Below are 22648 nucleotides of genomic sequence, written 5' to 3' on the forward strand. Positions count from 1 at the left end.
AACAATACTACAGGCAACATGGCAATATACACACAAGGGTTCTTCCGTCTAGCACGGTCACTAAGAACACCGTAAATAACAGGCAGAAGCGTCCTATATAACATACAGCAACTCACCCCCTGTCGACACGAGGACTGAATGAAGTCAGGAGAGCCCAGAGCTTGAGTGGCAAGTCAAGAGCTTACCGTATACCGGTGTTTTGTAGATCTGGGGTCCCGTGGCCTCTCGTCCGGCTGGTCGGCAGGTAGTGTAGTCAGGTATCGGCTGCAGGTAAGGAGTTAGCTTCTGCCCCACTTGTCGGGCGCCAAATAAACTGTGGGGGGTCTGGAACGCAGACCGAAATGCGAATGTTGCCTGTATCCAAATTAAGAGGAAATATTATATAGAGTACTCATAGTTGAGAACCATAATGACCCACTATACACAGACTTAGTAAATCAGAATGAATTCTGTTTATTGTTGTACATTGCTAGTTTATATGCAAGTTGTAAAGAAGGCGTTTCCAATACCTAGTTTCATTCTACTTTTGCTGACCAAACCCTCATTCCAACAGATTACAATAGGGCTGTAAATCAAAAGCCTTTTAAACAAAAGGTATCAACAAAGCTGTTTGAACTATACATAAAACAATTACATGTGATAATAAAGGTTGTCTCCTGGCTGTCTGAGTACCTACTTAATCAGAAGATCCATCAACAATTTGCACATCAAAAGAGGGCACATTGTTTCTAGTTTTCACATAGACAAAACTGGTTCGGCCACCTACTCGGGAGTCAGCACAGAGTTGGTATTCAGTAAGATAACTGAATAACATCTAATTAATCATACATTTAGTATTTTAAAATCAATATTCAAATAAACGCTTGAATATACCTTTTTACATATGATTCTATATCCAAATTCTACTAGCAACTTCCGGAATGTTTTACATATAATACATAACATTATATAACCAAATAACTAATGTCACATTTATTACACTGTTTCCTTATCTTTCTTATGTTAGGTTATTGATTAATATTGATTGACCCCTATCAGTGACTATAGAGACATAAGAAAATGATCAAAAATAGTTACAAATCGGGTTATGATGGAAAGGACGCAGAACCGGAAAAATAAAGCGATATCATTTTTAGTTTCTAAATAATGTGAACAACCCACAAAATAAACTTTGTCCGCACTTACACGGGCGGATATGGATTGCGGTTACACGGGCGGATATGGATTGCGGATGCCGCAACCGCTGTCTGTGGTAAAGTGCGGCCGTTGGAAGGCGTGCATCTTCGCTTTTTGGATACGAATTGCGTCTTCTGCATGCAGAAGAAAAGTCGCAGCATGCTTTGTCTTAGCGCGTCCGTGGATACTAGTATTCTGTTGCCCATGCACAAGTAACATCACGTATCAGCAGCCGAAACACCTGCAACTTCAAAGGAAAATACAAAAGCCAGAGGGGAGAGCTTTCTTCCGTGCGACCGATATGCTGTGCGCCGTGTATATCTGCACGGACAAACGCTCGCACCTGCAGGCTTCTGCAATCACTTTACTTTTTAAGTTACTTTTTTGCGAATGACTGCAGATCTGCTGCTGCGTAAATCCCCATGTGGAGTCCAACCCGTTCGCGTGAGCCCGGCTGTTATTAGCCCATTCACGCTGCCCGGGGGTGAAATGGAAACAAAACCCCCCAAAACATGGAGCCGTTCCTGCTCCCTATTATCTCTCCATGTGATGTGTTTCCTAGAACGGTTCCGTCAAAAAGGGTAAAAAGAACCAAATATGTTGGCAGAAAAATAAAAGTTATGGCTTTTGAAATATTGAGATCAAAAGAATAAAAACAAAACACAAAATCGCATGATTAAGTACCAAACCGGCCGCGTCCTTTGTGGTTTTCCGCGAATGCTGTGAGGATGTGGTAAGCTACGATGCCAGGCAGCACTGCTGCTAGAAGTATGGCACTGCCCCTGGTAAACAATGGAGGGCATGCGGCGCTCGCCAAAATGCTGCGGCCCCTACAGACAGCTGATTGGCTGAGATCTAATAGTGCTGGACTCTCCCAGGGCGGGGCATCCGTTTTAGGGCTCATTGACACGGGTGTGTGACATTCTGGTCTGGTTCCCTGTGTGTGTGTTACGTTTGCTTTAGCGCACTATGTGTGTTGTTGTTTTTCCATACGTCATTGCTGCCTCCACGTGTCGTCCGTTTTTCATGCACGTAAGAAGGTCTGAGTGACGTCTGCTTTGTCACAACCCACAAAACGTGGGGCCTGTTAAAAAAACAAGAACAACGTCCCCCCCCCCCCCCCCTTCCCCAGTGAACGTGGATACAATGCATGTGTGCTGTATTTTTTTATACACCCATAGACTTTAGTGGGGTGATGCTGGTCTGAGAATATGGACCAAAATAGGATATACTGTGATTTATTTTTTTTAATTCACAACACCGGTCTATGTAAAAAAAACAAAAAACCCTGCATTACATACTCTGTGTCATCGCTAAGCGAAAAGTGTGGGAAATATAAACAAAAAAAAGACAAAGGTGAGGTCAGGCACAGTACGATTTCACCGCGATACGCAGGATCACGGCCGGGCTCATGGCTGGAATCTGCTGCAGGCCCCCCGCTTACAGCTAGGTGAGCCCGGCCTGGCTTGGACCATGGGGATACACCGCTCCATGCTGGGAGTGTTGTGCATGGGGCACATTGCCCAGTGTTGTCTCACACCCGGCCTGGCTTGGACCATGGGGATACACGGCTCCATGCTGGGAGTGTTGTGCATGGGGCACATTGCCCAGTGTTGTCTCACGCCTGGCTTGGACCATGGGGATACACGGCTCCATGCTGGGAGTGTTGTGCATGGGGCACATTGCCCAGTGTTGTCTCACGCCTGGCTTGGACCATGGGGATACATAAAGTCTGCACACCCCTGTTACAATGCCGTCACGTTAAAAAAAAATCTAAGAATCCTTTCAGAATTATTTCCACCTTCAGGGCTTATTCAGACAACCGTATATCCGCTGCGTTTTCACGCCGAGCCGATATACGGTGTCCTTGTCTGCAGGGGGGGGAGTTGATGGAAGAGTCGGGAGCAGGAACTGAGCTCCTGTCCCTTCCCCGCTCCTTGCCAGGAGGGGGCTGAGCTAAGCTCCAGTACTTAGCTCTGCGCTGCCCCGCCCCCTCCTATTGCAGATAGTGGCAAGGGGCGGAGAGGGGGTGGAAGCTCAGTTCCTGCTCCTGGCTCTTCCAGTCTTCTCCCCCCGCAGACAAGGGCACCGTATATCGGCTCGGCGTTAAAAAGCAGCCGATATACGGTCGTCTAAATAAGCCCTGAGAGTGACCTGTTATCTGTACAATTCCTTTGAAAAAAAACCTGAAATAATTTAGGGTGGAAAAATAGAAATAACAAAGCTAAAATAATGTAGTTGCGTAAATATACACACCCCAACATGTCCACAGGAAAAATATGACCCGCGCAGATTTCTGCTGCAGACTTCCACAGCGGATGCACTTTAAATTGTCTTCTTTTTTTTTTTGCATGTGGGAGATCCATTGAGATCGAGGACAATGGAGCCCATCTGTGCGGGATCCGCGTTAAAATGGAACTTGCTGCATTTTTTTTTTTCCAGAATGTGGAATCCACAAATCGCTTTAAATACCACCCGCAGCTATTTAATTAACTGCGGTTGGTCAGCGCTTTCCTATGGACTGCGGATATGCGGATTTCACGCAGATCTGATAAATATTATTTCTCCGTAGACATGAGGCCTAAAACTAACACTTTGTTGATGCACCCTTTGACTTTATCCCAGCTTTCAGTTTTTTTGGGTAGGTGTCTATCAGCGGGGCACATCTTGATTTGGCAATCTTTGACCACTCTTACTTGCAAAAGTGCTCCAAATCTGCCAGACTGCGAGGGCATCTGATGTGTGTAGCGCCCTCTTCAGGTCAGCCCACTGATCTTCAATGGGATTCAGGTCTGGGCCATTGCTAAACTGTCTTTCTGCCTAAGCGATTCTTTTGTTGATTTTGCAGGTCATTGTTCTTCAGTGGAGCTGAACTGTAATACCACACACAACCCCATGCACAAGGGTGGTGCTGTGTTTGGAATACAGCAGCCATGTTTTTATAACCCTAGGCGACCCCCTTAAAGCAACCCTCCACTTTCAGGGCAAATTTATTTTCCAATACAAAAAGAGGGATAGGGGTGGGGGGTATTGGCTGCAGTTGTGCTTCTCTGCTGCCCCATGTACTCCGGTTCCTGATGCCAGTTTTGGCTGTCCGAGAGGGCTGCAGTAATTGTCTAACTACGGTACCTAATGCACACTGTTCACTGTGCTCTGGTTGGCCAATGCTGATCACATGAGCAGCTATGGCCAATCAGACAGCAGATATAGTGCATTGGTGGTCTAACACTACCAATGTACTGTGGGGATTAGCTAGTCTGAAGACTGTCGGCCTTCTTGGGTGGCTGAAAAGAGGTCCTGGAATTGGAGGGAATGCAGAGAAGAGCTACTGCAGGCAATATGCACCCCTTCCTCTTCCAGTCCCAGGACAGAATTTTATCCAAGTAAATAAGGGTCGCTTTGAGCGATGGCTTTCTTTCTGGCCACGCTTTCATTAATCCCCACTCCGCGGAGTGTACAGCCTATAGTGGTCCTATGGACAGATGCTTCCATCTCCGCTGCGGACCGTTGGCGCTCCTTCAGAGTTATCCTTGCGCAGTCTGTGAGTCTTGGTGTCAGACTTAACGTTGTGCCATATTCTTTCCATCATGTTATAATGGATTTAATGGTTCTTCATGGGATGCTCAAAATTTGCGCTACTTGTATATAACACAACGGCTCTGTAACTTTGTCTCCAACAGGTTTAGAGAGCGATTCATGTGGTTTACTTACTGCTGGTGCAGACACGAGGGCCTTTTAGAAGACGTGTACTTATACTGACATCATGTGACACTCCGCACGCAGGCGGACCATATTCAGCTAATTCTGTCAATTCTGGAGGAATTTGTTGGACCTTATTTAGCGGCTCCATGGCGAAGAGGGTGAAGGTGTCTGCACTCACAGCTTCTTAAGTTTTTGTTTTTTAAACAAGGTTTCTTTTTCATTCCTCTGTAGCTATTTGGAATATTGTCGGCTCCATTATATAAAAGCTAAATTAAAATCTTTTAAAATTGCAGCCAAAAAGGAAAAGCAAGAGGGGTGGTGGCGGTGTTAATACTCTTGCAAGGCACTGCATACTTCCCACAATCGTATTTTGGCCCTGCACAAGAGAATAAGGCCGGCTTCACATGGCCGTGACGGGCTCCGCCGTGGAAATCCACAGTGGAGCCCGTCACGGCGCCCCCCCCCCCCCAGAGACCCCAATACTTACCTCCGGATCCGGCGTCCTACGTCCCGCATGACGCTTCGGCGCGCATGCGCAATAGAGCGCATGATGCGCCGGCCGCGTCATATGACGCGGCTGCGGTAGGCGGGGAAGAGGTTTCACGCTATCTTCCGCTGTGCTACAGCGGAAGATACCGTGACGGACGGCTTCCATTGATTGCAATGGAAGCCGTCCGCGCGTACACCCGCGGCAAAGAGAGCATGTTGCGCGTGAGGACGGGAGATTTTACGGTGCAGAATTCCGCACCGTAAGCATTGTGCTATTAGGTTCAATAGAACCTAATAGCTGCGGGCAACGCGGCGGAAGTCCGTCCGTGGGAAGGAGCCCTTAGTGCTACGGATGGGACTAAATATCAACACGTGATATGGCACATATTATATGGCTTCTGCATGAATCAATATTATGGGGACATTAATCCGGTATTCAGACCTGTGGATGTGACCACGTTTTTTGTATGCATGCCCCATAGTTCTTTGTGGGCTTCTGTCCATTGGACCAGCCTGGTTTTCCATTAGAGGACACAAAAACCTACACTACAACATTCACTTTTTTGGTTCCATCTCTGGAGCTTTTCATTTGCTTCCTCTCACTCTGACTGTATTTTTTTTATCCCAAATCCCTGTTTTTCTTAGGTTTTCCATGTTCTTAGTTTAGTTATCAGATATTCTAGTTTAGGATGAACACGCTTTAATTTCATATTGGTAAATGAGTCGGCCTAACATCTGTACACCCTCGTTGGAGGTAATCCAACACAATCCACATGAGTAACTTTGGCTCCGATCATACATATTACATGACTGATGTTAACCGGTGAGCATGTGTTAGTTTACCCATGCAGACCGATTACTCTGGGGTCTTGCTGCTTGTTAGTAAGGGAAAACTGTTTTTAGAAGCGCAATGCGTATGTTCTTGTATGCGAGGGAATGTCTGACTATTGTCACATTCTGTAGGTATGCAGATGGTCCAGGAGAGACAAAACAGCCTAATAATAATGTTCAAGTGAAGACCGACTTTCTTAACCAATTTTATTTTTGCGCCAGTGCATTTAAAAGAAAAAAAAAATCTGTATTGAAAATATTTTTCCATTTTCTGTCCACGGATCCTACGCTGACCTATATGTTTCCATGGTAACAGACTACTAACAGAAGATGTAGTCTGATTCTACAGTCGTATTACCATCGTTCTGTCGTAGACTTCTTGCTAATCTACCAAAATGTGAGTTAGGAAATGGATGGGAGTATGATCATAGGATCAAACAGCGTGTTTGCAGTTTGTCACCGTAGAAACTTAGATCTGCGTAGGAGCTCTAGGCGCAAAACGATTGGAGGCTCTTAAAGGAAGCTGCACCACCAGGCACAGCGTGGCCTGGGAAACAATGAGGAGACTGTAGTGCTCACCCGAGTACCACGGCCCCTTCATTTAACGGATTGGCAGGGCTGCCAGGAGTTGGATCTCCCCCAATCTAGTATGACAGCCTGTCCTAAGAATAGAATATCAATAGGTCCCAGAAAACACATTTAATTAGGACTGCTTGAAAAGTTGCATTGCAGCAATAAATTAACCTAAAACAATAGTTGCATGGGTGAACCTTCCCTTTAAATATTTCTCTGAAGATATATGACCTCTATTTTGTCCTGTGAATTTTTGGACTTGTAGTTAAAGTATAAGTGAATTTGGACGTTGAATTAAATGGCCACCACACTTTGGGAAGCTTGTGTTAATATGATAGCCAAAGTGAAAAATCACTTTTACTTTAAATGATTTTTTTACTGAAAATCACTCTACGGTACTGTCCACCAGGGGGCTCCTTTCTAATTTGCTGTTCGATGGCCAATGTCAAGTGAACTCTGTTTCTAGAATTAGAGACACCAAGACTGATAACAGAAAGTAAAGGAGATATAGTCTCATGCTGCTCTAGAATTCTGGAGAGGGGAGAAGGAGGAAGCTGTTGCAGAGTGAGAGACCCGTACAGATTTAGCTGCAACTAAATAGTGTTTACTATGTTGCACCTACTGGAATCGCATCTACACTGCTCAGTACTGCTGTACACTGTTCTATATGCGGTTCATATTTCTATGTGTGCTTCAGAGAGTTGGGGAGAAATATCTCATTTTTTTTGATGTGTTGTCATGGAGACTTCCTAGCAGCTATCCTCAACTCACTAGTTCAGAGAAAGCTGGAAATTACAGATACAGCAGGCAAAACTGATGAAAAATGTAGGATACGAGTCATGTAATGGTCAGAAATGGTGTTACTCCTTACATATACATATATGGCAGCCTATTCTGAGAAGTCATTTAAAAGTTCAGGTATACCTTCACATGTTTTTGTATTTTTGTACATAGCAACTTGTTATGGTATTAGTGGAATTTGTGCACATCTATCAAATTAAAAGGGTTTTAATCAGCTGTTCGCTGGACAATGATGGTGGGTCTGGGGCACAGCTGATTGGCAAGAATCCCGAGTAATTCACCTCCGCCTATTAACTATTGATGACCTATCCTGAGAATAGCTCCTCAATAATAATCCTCCAGGCAACCCCTGTAAGGTATTAGGACGGACGCCAACAGCTATGTGTCTTCTTGCAAACATATAGTGTAATGTACAATGGTAGTTTATATTGGCCTCCTGCTCTAAGTGTGGCGATGTCTCTCTACATGGTTTATTTTGGCTTTGCTTCAGGCATTGTGTGGTGGTCACTGTTGAGGCTCACATTGTGCAACCAAACCAATGTGCGTACCAAAATATATTCACATATTATGGTCCTCTTGTGACCGTGACGAGTGAGTATACCATAAGGCCTCATGCACCGGCCATATAACAGCTTGGCTTTGATTGAAGCGGTGTATGGACTCTTCTAGGGCATGAAGAGTATACTGTAGCTTTATATGTATTCAACCCCATAAGATGGCACAGAGGGGTATATTATTTTTGTTGGATTCTACATGAGTTTGACAGGAAAGAATAGTGCATGCTTCATGGGAAGCCATATTTATGGAGCTTTGCTCCCCTAGAAGCATTGCTTTATGGCACCATATACTCCATACAAGTTCCGTGGACTGGGTTCTGTGGGCATAATACCTTACTGTGCTTGATTATTAAGAACATACTTAATATGGTTGTCCGGTTACTGGACAACATCCCCCCCTGCAGGACCCACTGTACTAAAATAAACTAAGCACTACTTACCTGTCTTTTACAGCCATGATCCAGCGCTGCAGCCTCGCCGTGGTCCCGGTGTTTGTGGCAGATGTTATCTAGCCGCTGTGGCATCACTACCCATTCTTCTAGCATCAGCGCTCACGTCCTAGGCGCCATGATGCCAAGAGTTTGAAATGGTGAACAATCCTTAGGAAAATAGGTAGCTTTTAGGAGCCTTTATTGCTGCAATGTATTACCGGTCATGTCTGTAAAGGGAAGTATAAGGGCTCCTGTCCACAGGTGAATTTTTACGGCGTTCCCCGTGGCGATAATCCGGCTGCAGGCAACGCAGTGCACGTTTTTCATAGCATTGCTATGGAAAGCGCAGCCCCCCTGTCCACAAGCCCGCTCGCGGCCGGCAATTTTGTGCGGTCAGCCTATCTGTCAGATGAGCTCACCGCGGAGATCAGTCTGCTGGCTCCTGCCATCCCGTGGCGGAGACCCTCTGTAGGATTTTGCAACATGAGACGTCAGGGGCCCAATATTCGGCAGCATTTTTTAGAAGTTGAACCATTGTGTAGCTTTTGACGACATAAGTCCTGTTCACATAGCACAAATTGCCATGGATTTTGTGCTCAAATGCACAGTGGATTCCATTTTAGTACGCTGTTGAATGCTATGGAAATCTTTGCACACAGGTTTTGGAATCCACAATGTAGAAAATCATTGCCAGAATTCCGACGCTCAGCTGCAGATTTCTGCTACATATTACCATATCAGATCCATGTCAGAAACATCCAACATGGATCTGACACTTGACATGCTGGGTGGACGAGGACTTGCCTTTGTGTCCCTCTTCTATCACCCCTCCGAACCAAGCTAAGTAAATTGTTGATTCGTTAGCACTTATATATTCGATTTCTTGAGCCTTTTGAAGTTTTTCATCTACCTTAGATGTCTATTGGCTGAAGCCACTGATTATCGTGGAACCGATCAGTCATCTGATGTGTATGGTGGCCTCCCAACTACAATTCGGGGTAAGAATCGGGCAGTTGGATTTATTGGATTTCAACTTGCCTAATCATTTTGTTCGAAGGGAGATGAGCTACCGCCAACGGTGTCTGGCTGCGACTTATTCCCCTCTTCCCATTCAGAACGCATGCATGCTTGGCCGAACGTGTGGCTAAAAGCTCAGTCATGTGGCTCGCATATAAATAATGGTAACTGGCTGTTGACTTAATGACTGTCTGAAAAGCGGGGCAATCGATTACCACTTGTTCATGTGCGAGCTTTTAGGTAGGATGCCACGCAGAATGGCTGCAGTGCCGGACTCTAACTTCACAGGAGGACCAAGCTTAAACTTACAGCGAGTAGCTGTGAAGTAGTTAACTTCCAATGTGCCACCTGCTTGATTATTTTGCAGAGGATGCTTTTTGTGAAGATGATGAATGGTGAATTCTGGAATTCTTGCTACTAGAAGGAAAGGAGATCCAGGAACAAAATGAATACAAATGTAAATTATATTTTGAGTGTTTTAATTTCCTCTTGGGTTTTGTAATCCGACGTGAAGGCTGCCGTCCTCATGAATTTAACGAACGTCTTCAGCTCTAAACCATTTTGGGACGCTGGTTACTGTTCCTGCTCCGTGTGGAGCCCATGTGGTTCACCTCTTTCCTGAAGCTGACCATAGAAGATTTATGTTGGCAGATTTCATTTCAGTGCAGCCAGTAATTCCTGTGATCTAACATGTACTGAATTTCTAGTATTTCAATTTTTTTATATTTATGCATAGAGTGCATGCATAGGTAGGTCACACATTGTGGATTTACCAAAGGAAAGGACTAGTCTACCGTGTGAGCCAGTAGAACAAAATAATCTTCTAGCTATGAGACCTTTCAATGGCTAACAAAAAGAAATGATGTTAACAGTGCAAGCTTTCAAGGCTACTTTAGTCTCTTCATACATGATACCAGAATATAACTTTAAAAAAAAAAGCTTTTTGCCATACATGATGAAGAGACATAAGGGGTCTTGAAACTTGTGCTGTTATCTTTAATGGCTAATAAAAAAAAATTATCATATCTGCAACATATTGTTTCTCTTATAAATATACATGTTAAAGGAAAGTATTTGCTAGCTTTAGTAATACTAACGCAATACTGATGTTGACCCATGCATACATATATTTTTAGATTTTATTAGAAATCATATCAGCTTTCCCTGCTATTCTATATATAAAGCTCCCCATGTATAAGCTTATTGTATGGCCCATTTACATACAGCTGTATTCCATGCTGCTGTATCTGTTAACCATTAACTCGTGGCATTAGTACTTTTATTACATACAAGGTGTCCCACTGTTTGAAGGCCCGGAAAAATAACTCCAAGCTATAACTCCAAGACTAATGAACACATTTTAACCACTTCAGGACCACCTAACAAAATAAACGTCCTGCAGTGTGTCTGGAGTGGTCCACACCCTTTCGGCTATTAGCTGTTTCTGATAGCTGCCTGCTGCCGATAACTGCCTCTATTAGTTAGCTCTGATCACAGCAGTTAACTGTTTAAAGGCCACGGTGACCGTATGTCAAAACAGCGGGAGGGTGGACCCCTACCACTCTCCATTTGTACACCCCCACAATCAAAGGTGCCAATGGGCTAGCATGGCAGCCCAGAGTCTACTGAAGACTCCCAGGGCCACCACCCATAGGCACTATCGAGAGTTGCTAGTACAAATGATAAAAAAATCGCAAGTAAAGTCCCCCTGTGGGGACTAAATACGTGTGGAAAGGGGGGGGGGGGAAGAACCAAGAAAGAAAAAAAGCAAGCTCGGCACCCGGCGTCCCACATATAAAAATGCTCGAGTCTCCCATTGTAGTCAATGGGGTTCGTTACTCGAGTAGAGCTCTCGAATTTTCCGAAAAGCTCGACTCGAATAACGCGGACCCGAGCATTTGGGTGCTCGCTCATCTCTAGTCACAAACTATCTAGGAATTGAAAAGGAGCTTCACGCAAGAAATTATTTTGTGACGCTGGACTTGCTTACTAGGAGGTTAAGCAGTATGAAGTGTTGGGTTCAGGCGTGAATGACTGCAGATGGATGGCACTTCCGGCACAGGTTATGAGGCTTCCTAATTCGCATTGGGTAAGGTACGTTATGACCAAATTTCATTAAAATGTGTTTATTAGTCTTGGAGTTGTAGCCAATTTTTCTGGGTCTCCATTGAGTGGGCAACCCTGTATTTTATTTATGATTTTTTTTCAGTATTCAAAGGTCATAGTCAACAATTCTTTTTAGTATAGTAAAAAAAAAGTAAAAATATGGTGATGTATGTGGCCTAAAGGGCAGGCTTTGGGCATATATCATGCACATTTCACTGCTGTTGTGTGTCGGAAGACCTTTTCTGACACGTGTTCTACTGGACCATATATAATAGACATGAAATCAGAGTGACCGGTAATAAAATCCTTAAAGTGACTGTGAAGTCAGGAGCTCAAAAATATGTATGTCATTACTTATAGGGTAAGATTATTTTCCTCAAATCTTGCTCCTTGCCTGCTTTTCTGCTTACCTCCATTAGGACAGAGCTGTAAGCTATAACTGCGGTTTATCTACAGTGCCTACAGAGGGTCTGAGATAGTCAGAGACATAACCCCCTGTCCAATCATTGGTTTCGGTTGTTGCTCTTTCCTTCCCCTGCTACTCCTGCCGCCTCTGATTGGCTGCTGTGTACAATCCAAGTCTATCACAGGCTCACCGGGAAGTCGGTGCATGGAGAACTAATTTCTATTGGAACAATGGCTGAATGATTATAAAATATAGATTGCTGAATCACTGGAGAAAAAAAAACGATACTCAAGTAATTGCCACACATAGGGGAATGAGCCTTAAATTTAAAGCATACCTAAGTTTTCTAAAATATAACTAGTTCTCCTTACCTCTCATTTACTGCTGTTTACATCCTGTTTCATGTTTAAGTTCCGATTTTCAGTTGGTCTTTACTATTTTTCTGCTGCCATGCTGTTTGCAAATCACTTTCAGACAGGGGAAGTGTTGCAAACCTAGTACTCTGCCAGTAGTTCACTGTCCTGTACTTCTTTTTCCTGACTTCACATGCTGCATTGATCTGTCTCTGGTCCAATCAGCAAGGAGATTGTGTCTGAATGCCTGTCCCTCTACTGTTCCTTGACAGTTGTAGGAGACGGGCATTCAAAAACATTCTGGCTAACTAATTAGTAAATCCAAAGTAATTTGCACAAACTGACACATACCTGCTGTAACAGCAGTAGAGACAAAGAATGTGGAGTTTTTTTACCCAGTTTCTGCAGATCTGTCAGCCTGTGAGTACAGGGAGCTGATCCTGTGAAGATCACCCCTCCACCATTGTAAAGAAAACGTCCAACAATCCTAGTTGCCAGAGAAGCTGAATGCCTAATAGGTAGTGGATTGCAGAGGGGCCGCACTTCTAACTTGATTTACAGTGGTGAAAGCAGTTTTTAATGCATGTATATTACATGATTGATGAGACATGCGTAGGATGTTAGATGGGCAAAAGTTGTCTGAAAAGTTACTGTCCCTTTTGAAAGAGATGATCTGTTGGCTCCTGATCTCTGGTGGATTAGCATCTTGCATAAGACCTCATGTCTACTTGCACGCACTGCTGAATCGCGCAGCAGAATCCTGCATGCCTGCAGCCCTGGACATTAAAAGATGTTTCTTACCTCTCCAGATCCAGCGCGGGTCTCCTCCTTGCCGGCTGCATCTTCATTCTTCAGCACAGTGGATGCATCTTGGATGCGCCATGCATGTCTTTTTGTTTCTAAATCTCCTGCTTTCCCGCGAATCTGCAGCACATCCACAGTAACAGCTGCGGGTGTGCCGCTAATTGGACCGCTTCCATTGACTTCAATGGAAGCCATCCCATGCAGGAAAATGGAGTGTGCTGCGATTTCTTCCTGCGCGTGCGATCCACGTGCCGGAAAAAAATGACACCCGCATGCTTTTTACTGTTCTGTGGACTTTAATGCATCCCTGTTGGCGGCTTGATTTGTGGATCTCCCACGTGGGTCCACCCGTGGACATTGGGCCTTAGACATTACCAATCATTTGTATTTTTGCTGGTATTTGCTGTCTTAAAGTGCCTATTATCAGCATTTATTTTCTTGAATGCACTGTGAATAATCTGTGCAGCTAAACTAAACTAATATTTCTCTTGCAGAGGAAACGAATACCAGATAAGATACAAGCAATTTTTCTCGATGCGTTAGATCATGGTGGCAAAAAGTCTTCAAAAAAGTCTAACTTGATGCCCCAGTCCCTCAGTAAAGCATGGACGCGATGTGCTGAAGGATTTGATGGCTGTCAGGCCGAAAGGGTAAGAGGTTCCATATTTGTTTCTATGTGGTCTTTATGTCTAATGCAATGTCTGTGCCAAGGTTTGTCTATAGATTTCCACATGGATGTTTTTCTTTAGCATAATTGTGACTTGCTTGCATCGCGCAAGAAATAAGTGAGCAGAATATAGAACCCTGAGATTGCCGTCTACAGACAGTGAGACCCTTAGTCCTAGAATGGCAGCTGCAGGTAGAAAAGGATATCGCCTAGATGTCTCCAGTATTTACATCTATTATAGAACATTTTTATTTTACCATTGTTTATGTGATGTTAGCATTCACACTAGAAGTCTCTGTGTAGTGACCGGCGCTTGTAACTGCAGGCACGGCACCTATTGATTTCAATGAGAGCCATACCCACGGCTACTAGCGCCGGCCACTAGAAGGAGGTCTGCGCGCAGACTTCCACTCTGACCTCTTAGGTGTTGCCACAGTGACAGCTTGTGCCCGCTCAGCTGATTGGTCGGGGTCCTAAGGATAGGTCATCAATAGTATTTCCCTGGAAAACCCCTTTAACCACTTAGGCTGAGTTCACACAGGGCGGCATTTGGCCGCGGCAAATCCGCCCGCGGCCGCTAATCTCGGGATTAGCCAGCCATGTGGATGAGATTTCAGAAGATGCGGTTTCAGAAGATGCAGCATGTCTATTTACCTTTCCTTTTTTGTTTATTTTCGTCGCGGCCGCGCTCTCCTCTATGGGAGTGCCGGCCGCAACGGAAAAGCAAGCGGCCGGGCCGCTTCAAGGCTGCCGCGGCTTAAACCGCGGCGGTTCTCCCGGCGGAAATCTCGCGGTTTTTGCTGCGGCCAAACCGCGAGATTTCCGAAGGGAATCCGCCCTGTGTGAACCCAGCCTTAAAGGGGTTGTCTCGCAGCAGCAAGTGGGGTTCAGCACTTCTGTATGGCCATATTAATGCACTTTGTAATGTACATCGTGCATTAAATATGAGCCATACAGAAGTTATTCACTTACCTGCTCCGTTGCTAGCGTCCCCGTCGCCATGGATCCGTCAAATTCTGATGTCTTCTGGCGTTTTTAGATGCGCTTGCGCAGTCCGTGCTTCTGGCTGGTGAATGGGGCCACTCGTGCCGGAGAGCTGGTCACCGCGTCGTCATCGTAGCTCCGCCCCGTCACGTGTGTCGATTCCAGCCAACCAGGATGCTGGAATCGGCAATGGAACACACAGAGCCCATGGTGCACCATGGGAGAAGACCCGTGGTGCACCATGGGAGAAAACCGCAGTGCATCCCTGGGAAAGGACCGGCGGCCATCTTAGGGAGAAGATTTTTATAACTCCATATTTCGTCGGATCGGTGAGTAGCAAGCGGTTTAAAAACCTTTTTTAAATTGCTATTTTATGCCAGGGGGGTGACAGGGGGAATGGGGTAAGGTAAAATTTTGATGTTTGCTGCGAGACAACCCCTTTAAGGACAGAGCCTATTTTGGCCATGAGGACACAACAATTTTTGGGGGATTTTCATCTCCACTTTTCAAATCCATAATTTTTATTTTTTATTTTTCCGTCAACACATTTGTATGAGGGCTTGTTTTTTTGTGTGGTGAACTGTAGTTTTTATTGGTGCCATTTTTGGGTACATACACTATGTTGTAAAATTTTAGTAAATTTTTAGTAAATTTTTAATAATGGCAGGGAGAGAAAAGACAATTCTGCCATTGTGTTTTTTTACAGCGTTAATCATGCAGCATAAATGACAACATATCCTTTCTATGGGTTGATACAATTAAAACGATACCAAAAGTTTTTTTTTTTTTAAGGTTTTTTTTCAACTTTTCAGCAATAAAAAACCTTTTTTTTTGGAAACTATATTCTTTTCTAAATCGCTGTATTCAAAGTCCTATAACTTTTTTTTTTTTTTTTTCCATGGATGGAGATCTGTAAGAGCTTGTATTTTGCGTGAAGAGTTGTAGTTTTTATGGGTGCCATTTTGGGGTACATACAGCTTTTTCGATTACTTTTATTGTGTTTTTTTTTTTTATGCTCTTTTGGCCATGCAGGATAAAAAGTGTTCAATTTGTTTGACTCGTTACAGATACGACGATACCAAATATGTGTATTTTTTTAATACTAATAGGGGAAAAAAACACGCAAAAGGAAGGGGATTTACTTTTTCTTTTTTTATACACCATTTTTATCTTTTTTTTTTTTTTTTTTTACACTTTTTATGTCCCTGTAGGGGGACTTGTACTATAACAACTATGATCACTATGTCCTGCAATGCCTTATCGCTAGTAATAGCGATCATAGGCAATGGCAAAGCAGGATGCCTGGCGTCCTGTTGCCATGGCAAGCTGTTGGCCCTCCACAATTACATTGCGTGGATCCGATAACATCACAGAAGGAGCACCCTCCCTCTGTGAGCCCTTTACATGCCGCGATCTACATAGATTGTGGCGTGTAAGGGGTTAGCAGCAGTGGTCGCTGTCCTGATGCCCCCCAGCTATTGCAGCAGGAAGCTGGCTATCAGTTACAGCTGGCTTCTGCTGTCGGATAGTGCGGGATCTCTCCTGATCTCGCGCTATGCATAGGGCGTAAGTGTATGTCCTGTTGCCTTAAGTACCCCGCAGCCAAGATGTACAGTTACACCCTGTGGTGTTAAGGGGGTTAAAGAGGTCCTAAAATGTTTTGTAATGCAACAACCAAGTTACATAAAGGTCTTCCACTATATAATATGCTGGGATGTGTGCACATGTAGCAGATTTACTGTGGTTTTACTACGGTGTAAACTCCACAGCAAAACCGCACCACAATTTGTATAAAAATTTGGTGCTGATCCGCAGCAGATTTCAACCACTCAGTTTAAATTCAATTGTGTGGGTGCAAACCGCACCAAAAGCCACAGCAAAATTCACATCAAATTATGCAGATGTTGGTGTGGGTTTTTTTCGTTGTTGAAAATCCGCTAAATGTGAACGCACCAGTTATTGCATGTTCACACGTAACGGATTTTGGTGTGGATCTGCAAACTGATCTGCAGCAGATTTCACCCTTTCAATTGAAATGGTAAAGTCTGGTGTGGATTTTGATACGGATTCACAACAATGCGCAGAATTTGACACAAATATTAGTTCAGGTTTTTGTTGCAGAAAGTCTGCGCCAGTTGCACTGCATATGAATGTGCTCTTCATGTAGTTCAGCCACAGTCCTTATGGCCTGGTGAACATGCTCTGAAAAGCTTGCAGATGTTTAGTTAGTATTACGTTTTCATTCTTTTTTCCCCTTTATCTTATAGTCATCCAGGTCATCTGAAAGAAAATCACAAAATGTTCAGCTCTTGGCCCATTCGGTTGTGTTTGATGAAGGTAAATGAGACGTTGAGCTACATCCTAAAGTATGAAGTGTCCGTGCAGAACAGAAAAAGTTGTGCCTGGTCATTACAACTAAATTCAACTTGCGTTGAATCTATAATTAATAATAGTGGAAGTACTATAAAGGGGGAACAAATGCTTTAGGATTTAGAAAATAATTGTTGTTCCAAGTAAATGTTCAAAAAAATCTGTAATATTTGTCTGTGTACATAATGAGCAACTATATTTCTTATCCCTCTGCACTGTGACAGCCCTTCAGATATTTGTAGACAGCTATTAGGTCTCCTCTCAGCTGCCCTTTTGGCAAGATAAACATTCCCAGATCCTTTAACCGTTCCTCATGGGACATGATTTGCAGACCGCTCACCATCCTGGTAGCTCTTCTCTGAACTTGCTCCAGTTTTTCTATGACTTTTTTTAAAGTGGAGTGTCCAGAACTGGACACAGGATTCCAGATGAGGTCTGACTAAGGAAGAGTAGAGGGGGATAATTACCTCACATGATCTAGACTCTACGCTTCTCTTAATGCATCCCAGAATTGTTTGTTTTTTTTTGTTTTTGCATCACATTGTTGACTCATGTTCAGTCTATGATCTATTAGTATACCTAAGTGTTTTTCACATGTGCTGCTGCTTAGCCCAATTCCTCCCATTCTGTATGTGTTTTTTTTTTTCATTTTTCTTGCCCAGATGTAGGACTTTGCATTTCTCCTTGTTAAATACCATTCTGTTAGTCACCCCCCCCCCCCCCCCACACTGTTCAATTTTGCCTGGATGTTTTAGAATCCTCTCTTCTCTAGTATTAGCTATCCCTCCTAGCTTCGTGTCATCTGCAAATTTGATTACTTTCCCCTTAATTCCCTCTTCCAGATCATTTATATTTTTCTTAGGTTGTTATGGAAGATACATTGATGTCATCCCTGTCCTTTTTTTTTTGCATACTTCTAAATTTAAGTGATTATAGGAGGAAGACTTAAAAGGTGTACTTTGTGTAATTACAGAAACTTCAGCAGATGAAAGTCTGAAAGATCCGGCTGATATAGTCTGGAGTTCCAGTGATGATGATGGGTCAAATGATGGCAGCAACAAGACGTTTTCACAACCTGATATTGCAGACGTATCTACACAAAGTACAACCAGATCGCAAGACATAAATATTTGTTTTTCCAATGACCGATTGAGTGGTGGTAAGCATCTCTCCTCAAATGGACCGCACTACTTCAATACAACATCATCTCCAGTTTTATGCTCTGAAAACCTGATAATGCAGTAACAGCTGATCAGAAAGCTTAAAGGGGGTTTATGATGGTCAGTTCTAAAAATTTAGGACTCGCTCTGTCTATATGACCTACTAGGACATAATGAAGTTATAGAGGGGACCCTGCTTGAGGCTCCTTCTATGATCCAGATTGAAGAGCTGCTCTGTAAGAGTAGCTCTTGTTATGCTGAACCCAAGCTTTCCTTGCATTACGTGGGCAGCTATTCTTGTGAATGGCTGCCGTGTATTGCTGCACTTCTGCAGCAGCTACTACAGGGGAAAAAGACAAGTGTCATGGCTGCATTTGTCATCAGAATCTGCTGTTTGTCAGGAGAAGCTTAAAGGGGTTTTCCAATGAAATACTATTGATGACGTATCATTAGGATAGGTCATCAATAGTTGATCGTCCGGGGTCTGTCGCTCAGGACCCCGACCAATCAGCGGAGCGGGTGCATGCTGTCAGCGTCACAATAACACAGAGGTCGGAACAGAAGCCTCCACGCCGACCTCCGTGTTGTAGCCGGCGCTTGTAACTGCAGGCACGGCTCTCATTGAAATCAACGAGAGCTGCGCCTGCAGTTACAAGGGCCGGCCACTACATGGAGGTCGTGCGAAGGCTTCCGCTCCGATCTCTGTGGTGTTGCGGTGCTGATAGCATGCACCCACTCAGCTGATTGGTAGCGGTCCTGAATGACAGACCCCGGACGATCAACTATTGATGACCTATCCTGATATTTCACCAATAGTATTTCACTGGAAAACCCCTTCAATCATTGCATAAAGAATGCCCATAACTTATTCAATCTTCTTTTTCTGTTTCAATTCAATCCCTATTTTAAGACTTGTCAGAGGATTCTCTGGACTGGGTTTCCAGAAGTAAATGGAATGAGAGGGATATTGTTGAATTAACATATCTGTTCACTTCAGAGTTGTGGCTTCCACATTGGGTTCTTTTACATGAGATGATTGTCAGGCATCTAAGCGTACGGTAGTCGTCCCAGCGATAATGGCTCCTATGCTTTCACGCAGGAGCCGTGATCACTTGGGGAATGGAGATGAAGCGGGCCAGAGATCGCCCCAGCCGCCCGCCTCCATTCACAGTAAAGAGGCAGTCGTTTATGGATAAACCTGTTTACACAGGCAGATTCTTTTTTTTTTTGCCTTAGAAACTGAATGACAAGCAGTAAGCAAATGATTGAAATTATCGTTCGCCGTGTAGTCGCTGGCAGCATTTACGCCAAACTATTATCATTCATATTCCTGCATTCTAGCGAGAACCTGAACGATATCGTTGTGTGTGAAAGGGTCCTTAGGATAGAAGCCAGAACGCTGCGCCGGTTCCATCGCATGACGGTCACTATCATTTTGACAGGAAAAACGGATTCTGTGATGGAGGTTCCTAAGTGATCGTCCAATGCAGATGTGAACACAGCCTAATAAACATGCCTGAATCATGATTACTATGATTTGAGTGTGGTCTTATCAAGCTGCAGTGATTATAATCACATTGCTAAGTACTTTACTACAGTTTTGTCTGCTGTGCTTTTGGTCACAGGCGATGTTCCTCAGATTACTGACTGGCAAGATGACAGTGACTTGGGGTCCGGTCATGAAGCAGGCAGTGTGTCCGAAGTCACCGAGAGTGAAGTGGAGATCTCTGACTCGGAGTCAGTGTCCAGTCATGGATTATCCTGCAAGAGAAAGAGCAATGTAGAAGCTTTAAAAGTAAGTTTTGCTTTTTTCCATTGTTTGTGAAAGTTTTGGAGCTTCTGCCTGTTACTTGCCCGATCATTACACATGAGCCTAATCATGAGCTTCAGGTCATCTTGGAATTACAGCTAGATGATTAATACCAGATGGGACATGTTAGGCCTCAGTCAGCAGTAGTGTACTGTCAGACAGAACTGTACACCTTTGCCATGGATTACATCCATTTGGTGATTATTGGCTGTGGGATTTTTTTTTTTTCATTTTTTTTTAATGGTGAAACACATTTTTCATTTAACATCTTTTACCTGTATAAACTGCATGTCCAGTAGCTGCATCACAGACCTGTATAAAGGGTCAAGCATTAATTTGAAGGAATGCTGCCATCCAATAGGTGGCGCTGCAGAGGTATTGTTCCATCTTCCTTATTTGCATATTACTCAGAGGAGCATGCATGGCCCTATAAGTCTCCTCCCTCACCTTCTTGGTGCTCTTCCTAAGGAGAGATGATCCCCCTCCCAAAACCACAGTAAGGCTTGTGTAGTTTTTCAGCGCAGTCATTAGCCGTGCAGCATATAACCATGATGTGTGAACCCAGTCTTATAGCTAGTATAGCTATATTAATATAATTTCATGGCTAATTCCTCCTCATGGCTGACCATTTTCAATTTATGGGAAGTTATAAGTGATTCTGCCCGCTCATGTGAGCGCTATAAGCCAAACTCATGGCTCATAGTAGCTGACAGGCTGAATCCAGCGATGTGAGTCTTATTTCTACTCCCCTTCTGCTGTTCCCATGCTGTGCGCTGTCGCAGTCCCCGGTGTATGCACCCGGTGGACTACTTGTGCACGCATAGAATGAGACTGATATAACACACACACAAGTAGTCTGCTGGTGCATTCACGGGGAACAGCAGGGGTGGGGAGTATGAGACTCACATCGCTGGATTCAGCTTGTCGCTGTTTATAAGCCCATACGTTTTTCCTTTATGGCTCACCGGGGCTGACAGACTTTAATTCGGAACAAATTTGCACCACATTTATAATTAGCCATGCAATAGCATCAGATCCAATCTGCATTGTAGCAGGTCATTTGTAAAGGTGCAACACTTCATTTTTGCAACTTTTTGTAACGCGTAATAATGCATCAAGTAAGTATACAAATTTTATTTTGCTTTGACAGATTCGTACAAACTATACATACTGATTATACTTTATGGAACATGTATTCTTAGTTACTCTGCTGGGTATCACATCAGGGACCCTCATCCATCGGGAGAACACGGTCCCTAGATCTCTATTTGCCAGTTGTAGGCGGAGTCTCTTCTCATTAAAAGTCAATGAGAGTTCTGAAAATCTGTGCTAATTGGGCATCTTCCAGTATGTGGTACACTGCAGCAGAGTCTGCTGGGAATACTGCAAAAAAAAGGTATTTTTGTGTAAAGTGCTTTCAGTTTTTACACTTCTCACACGTTGTTCAAAAGTTGAAGTTTGTTTAAAATATGACAGAAGTGAACCGTTAAGGAGGACACTTGTGTCCTAGGCAATTCTGGTCTGTTATTAGATGGTTGGTTAAAAAATCCAAAGTTCTGAAAGACAATGTGATTACAGTGTAATGTTACAGTGTTGCTCCTTCCTTTTATTCCTGGATATTGGCATAAGAGCTTTGAGATAATAGAAGATGAACTTTTACACACTTTTGCAATAAGGCAACATTTTTACTGTTGTGCATCAGTGCACACAGTGAATATAATGAAGTGCGTAAATGCAACAGCAGAGGGCAGCAGTGTTCCACTGGTAAGAGAAAACAGTTTCTTCAATGTTTCAAGGCAACAGAAGATGATTTGCTTGAAATTTCTATATAGTATTTTTTACATTTTTTTAATCTAATTACTTTCCCCTGACATACAGGACACAGAGGTAAAAGTAGAGGACACTCAACTATTGTGTAAGAGAATTAAAGGGGTTTCACTTATAATCCAAATATCACCCCAAAATGGGTCTCTGAGTTGTCCTCTTGTTATACTTGCGTTTTTTAGATAATCTTTTTCTGTAGAAGCTGGATAACAGCCAATATAACCATTATTACAGCTCAGTGATTTATGGGGAGAGCTCTATCGCGCTGAGATGGGTGGGGAGAAGCAGAGGGGTGCACCCAGCGGATGCTACTCAATGAGCCCTGCGTTTATAACTGGCTGCAAAGCAGTGCTAAAACCAAGATTTCTCTAAACTGCAGTGCTAAATAAAAATTTCTCTGCATCACTTGAGAATAAAACCTAGTTTAATAGAATCTTGGCCCGTGCAGGTAAATCATGCTGCCCTTATTTAGGACAAAATGCTCTTGCTGATAGGTGTCCTTTATGTAAATATTTTAATCTTGCATTTAACTTCTCATTACTAGTAGGTATTAGTCTTTGTGGTGCACTTTTAATATACTGTATATA

General features: G+C 43.6%; 1 protein-coding gene across 1 annotated transcript in view; it reads left to right on the forward strand.

Moving 5' to 3' along the window:
• The window catches only part of SPIDR (scaffold protein involved in DNA repair), a 331433-nt gene that overhangs the window by 7455 nt on the left and 301330 nt on the right, over positions 1-22648 (forward strand). Inside the window, exons 2-5 of the mRNA XM_066578067.1 lie at positions 13741-13896; positions 17165-17234; positions 18241-18426; positions 20053-20222. Coding sequence (XP_066434164.1) covers positions 13741-13896; positions 17165-17234; positions 18241-18426; positions 20053-20222 — 582 coding nt within the window. The remainder of the gene's footprint in view (positions 1-13740; positions 13897-17164; positions 17235-18240; positions 18427-20052; positions 20223-22648) is intronic.

Source organism: Eleutherodactylus coqui, chromosome 9, assembly GCF_035609145.1.
Source record: "Eleutherodactylus coqui strain aEleCoq1 chromosome 9, aEleCoq1.hap1, whole genome shotgun sequence".
In the NCBI taxonomy this organism is placed as follows: domain Eukaryota; kingdom Metazoa; phylum Chordata; class Amphibia; order Anura; family Eleutherodactylidae; genus Eleutherodactylus; species Eleutherodactylus coqui.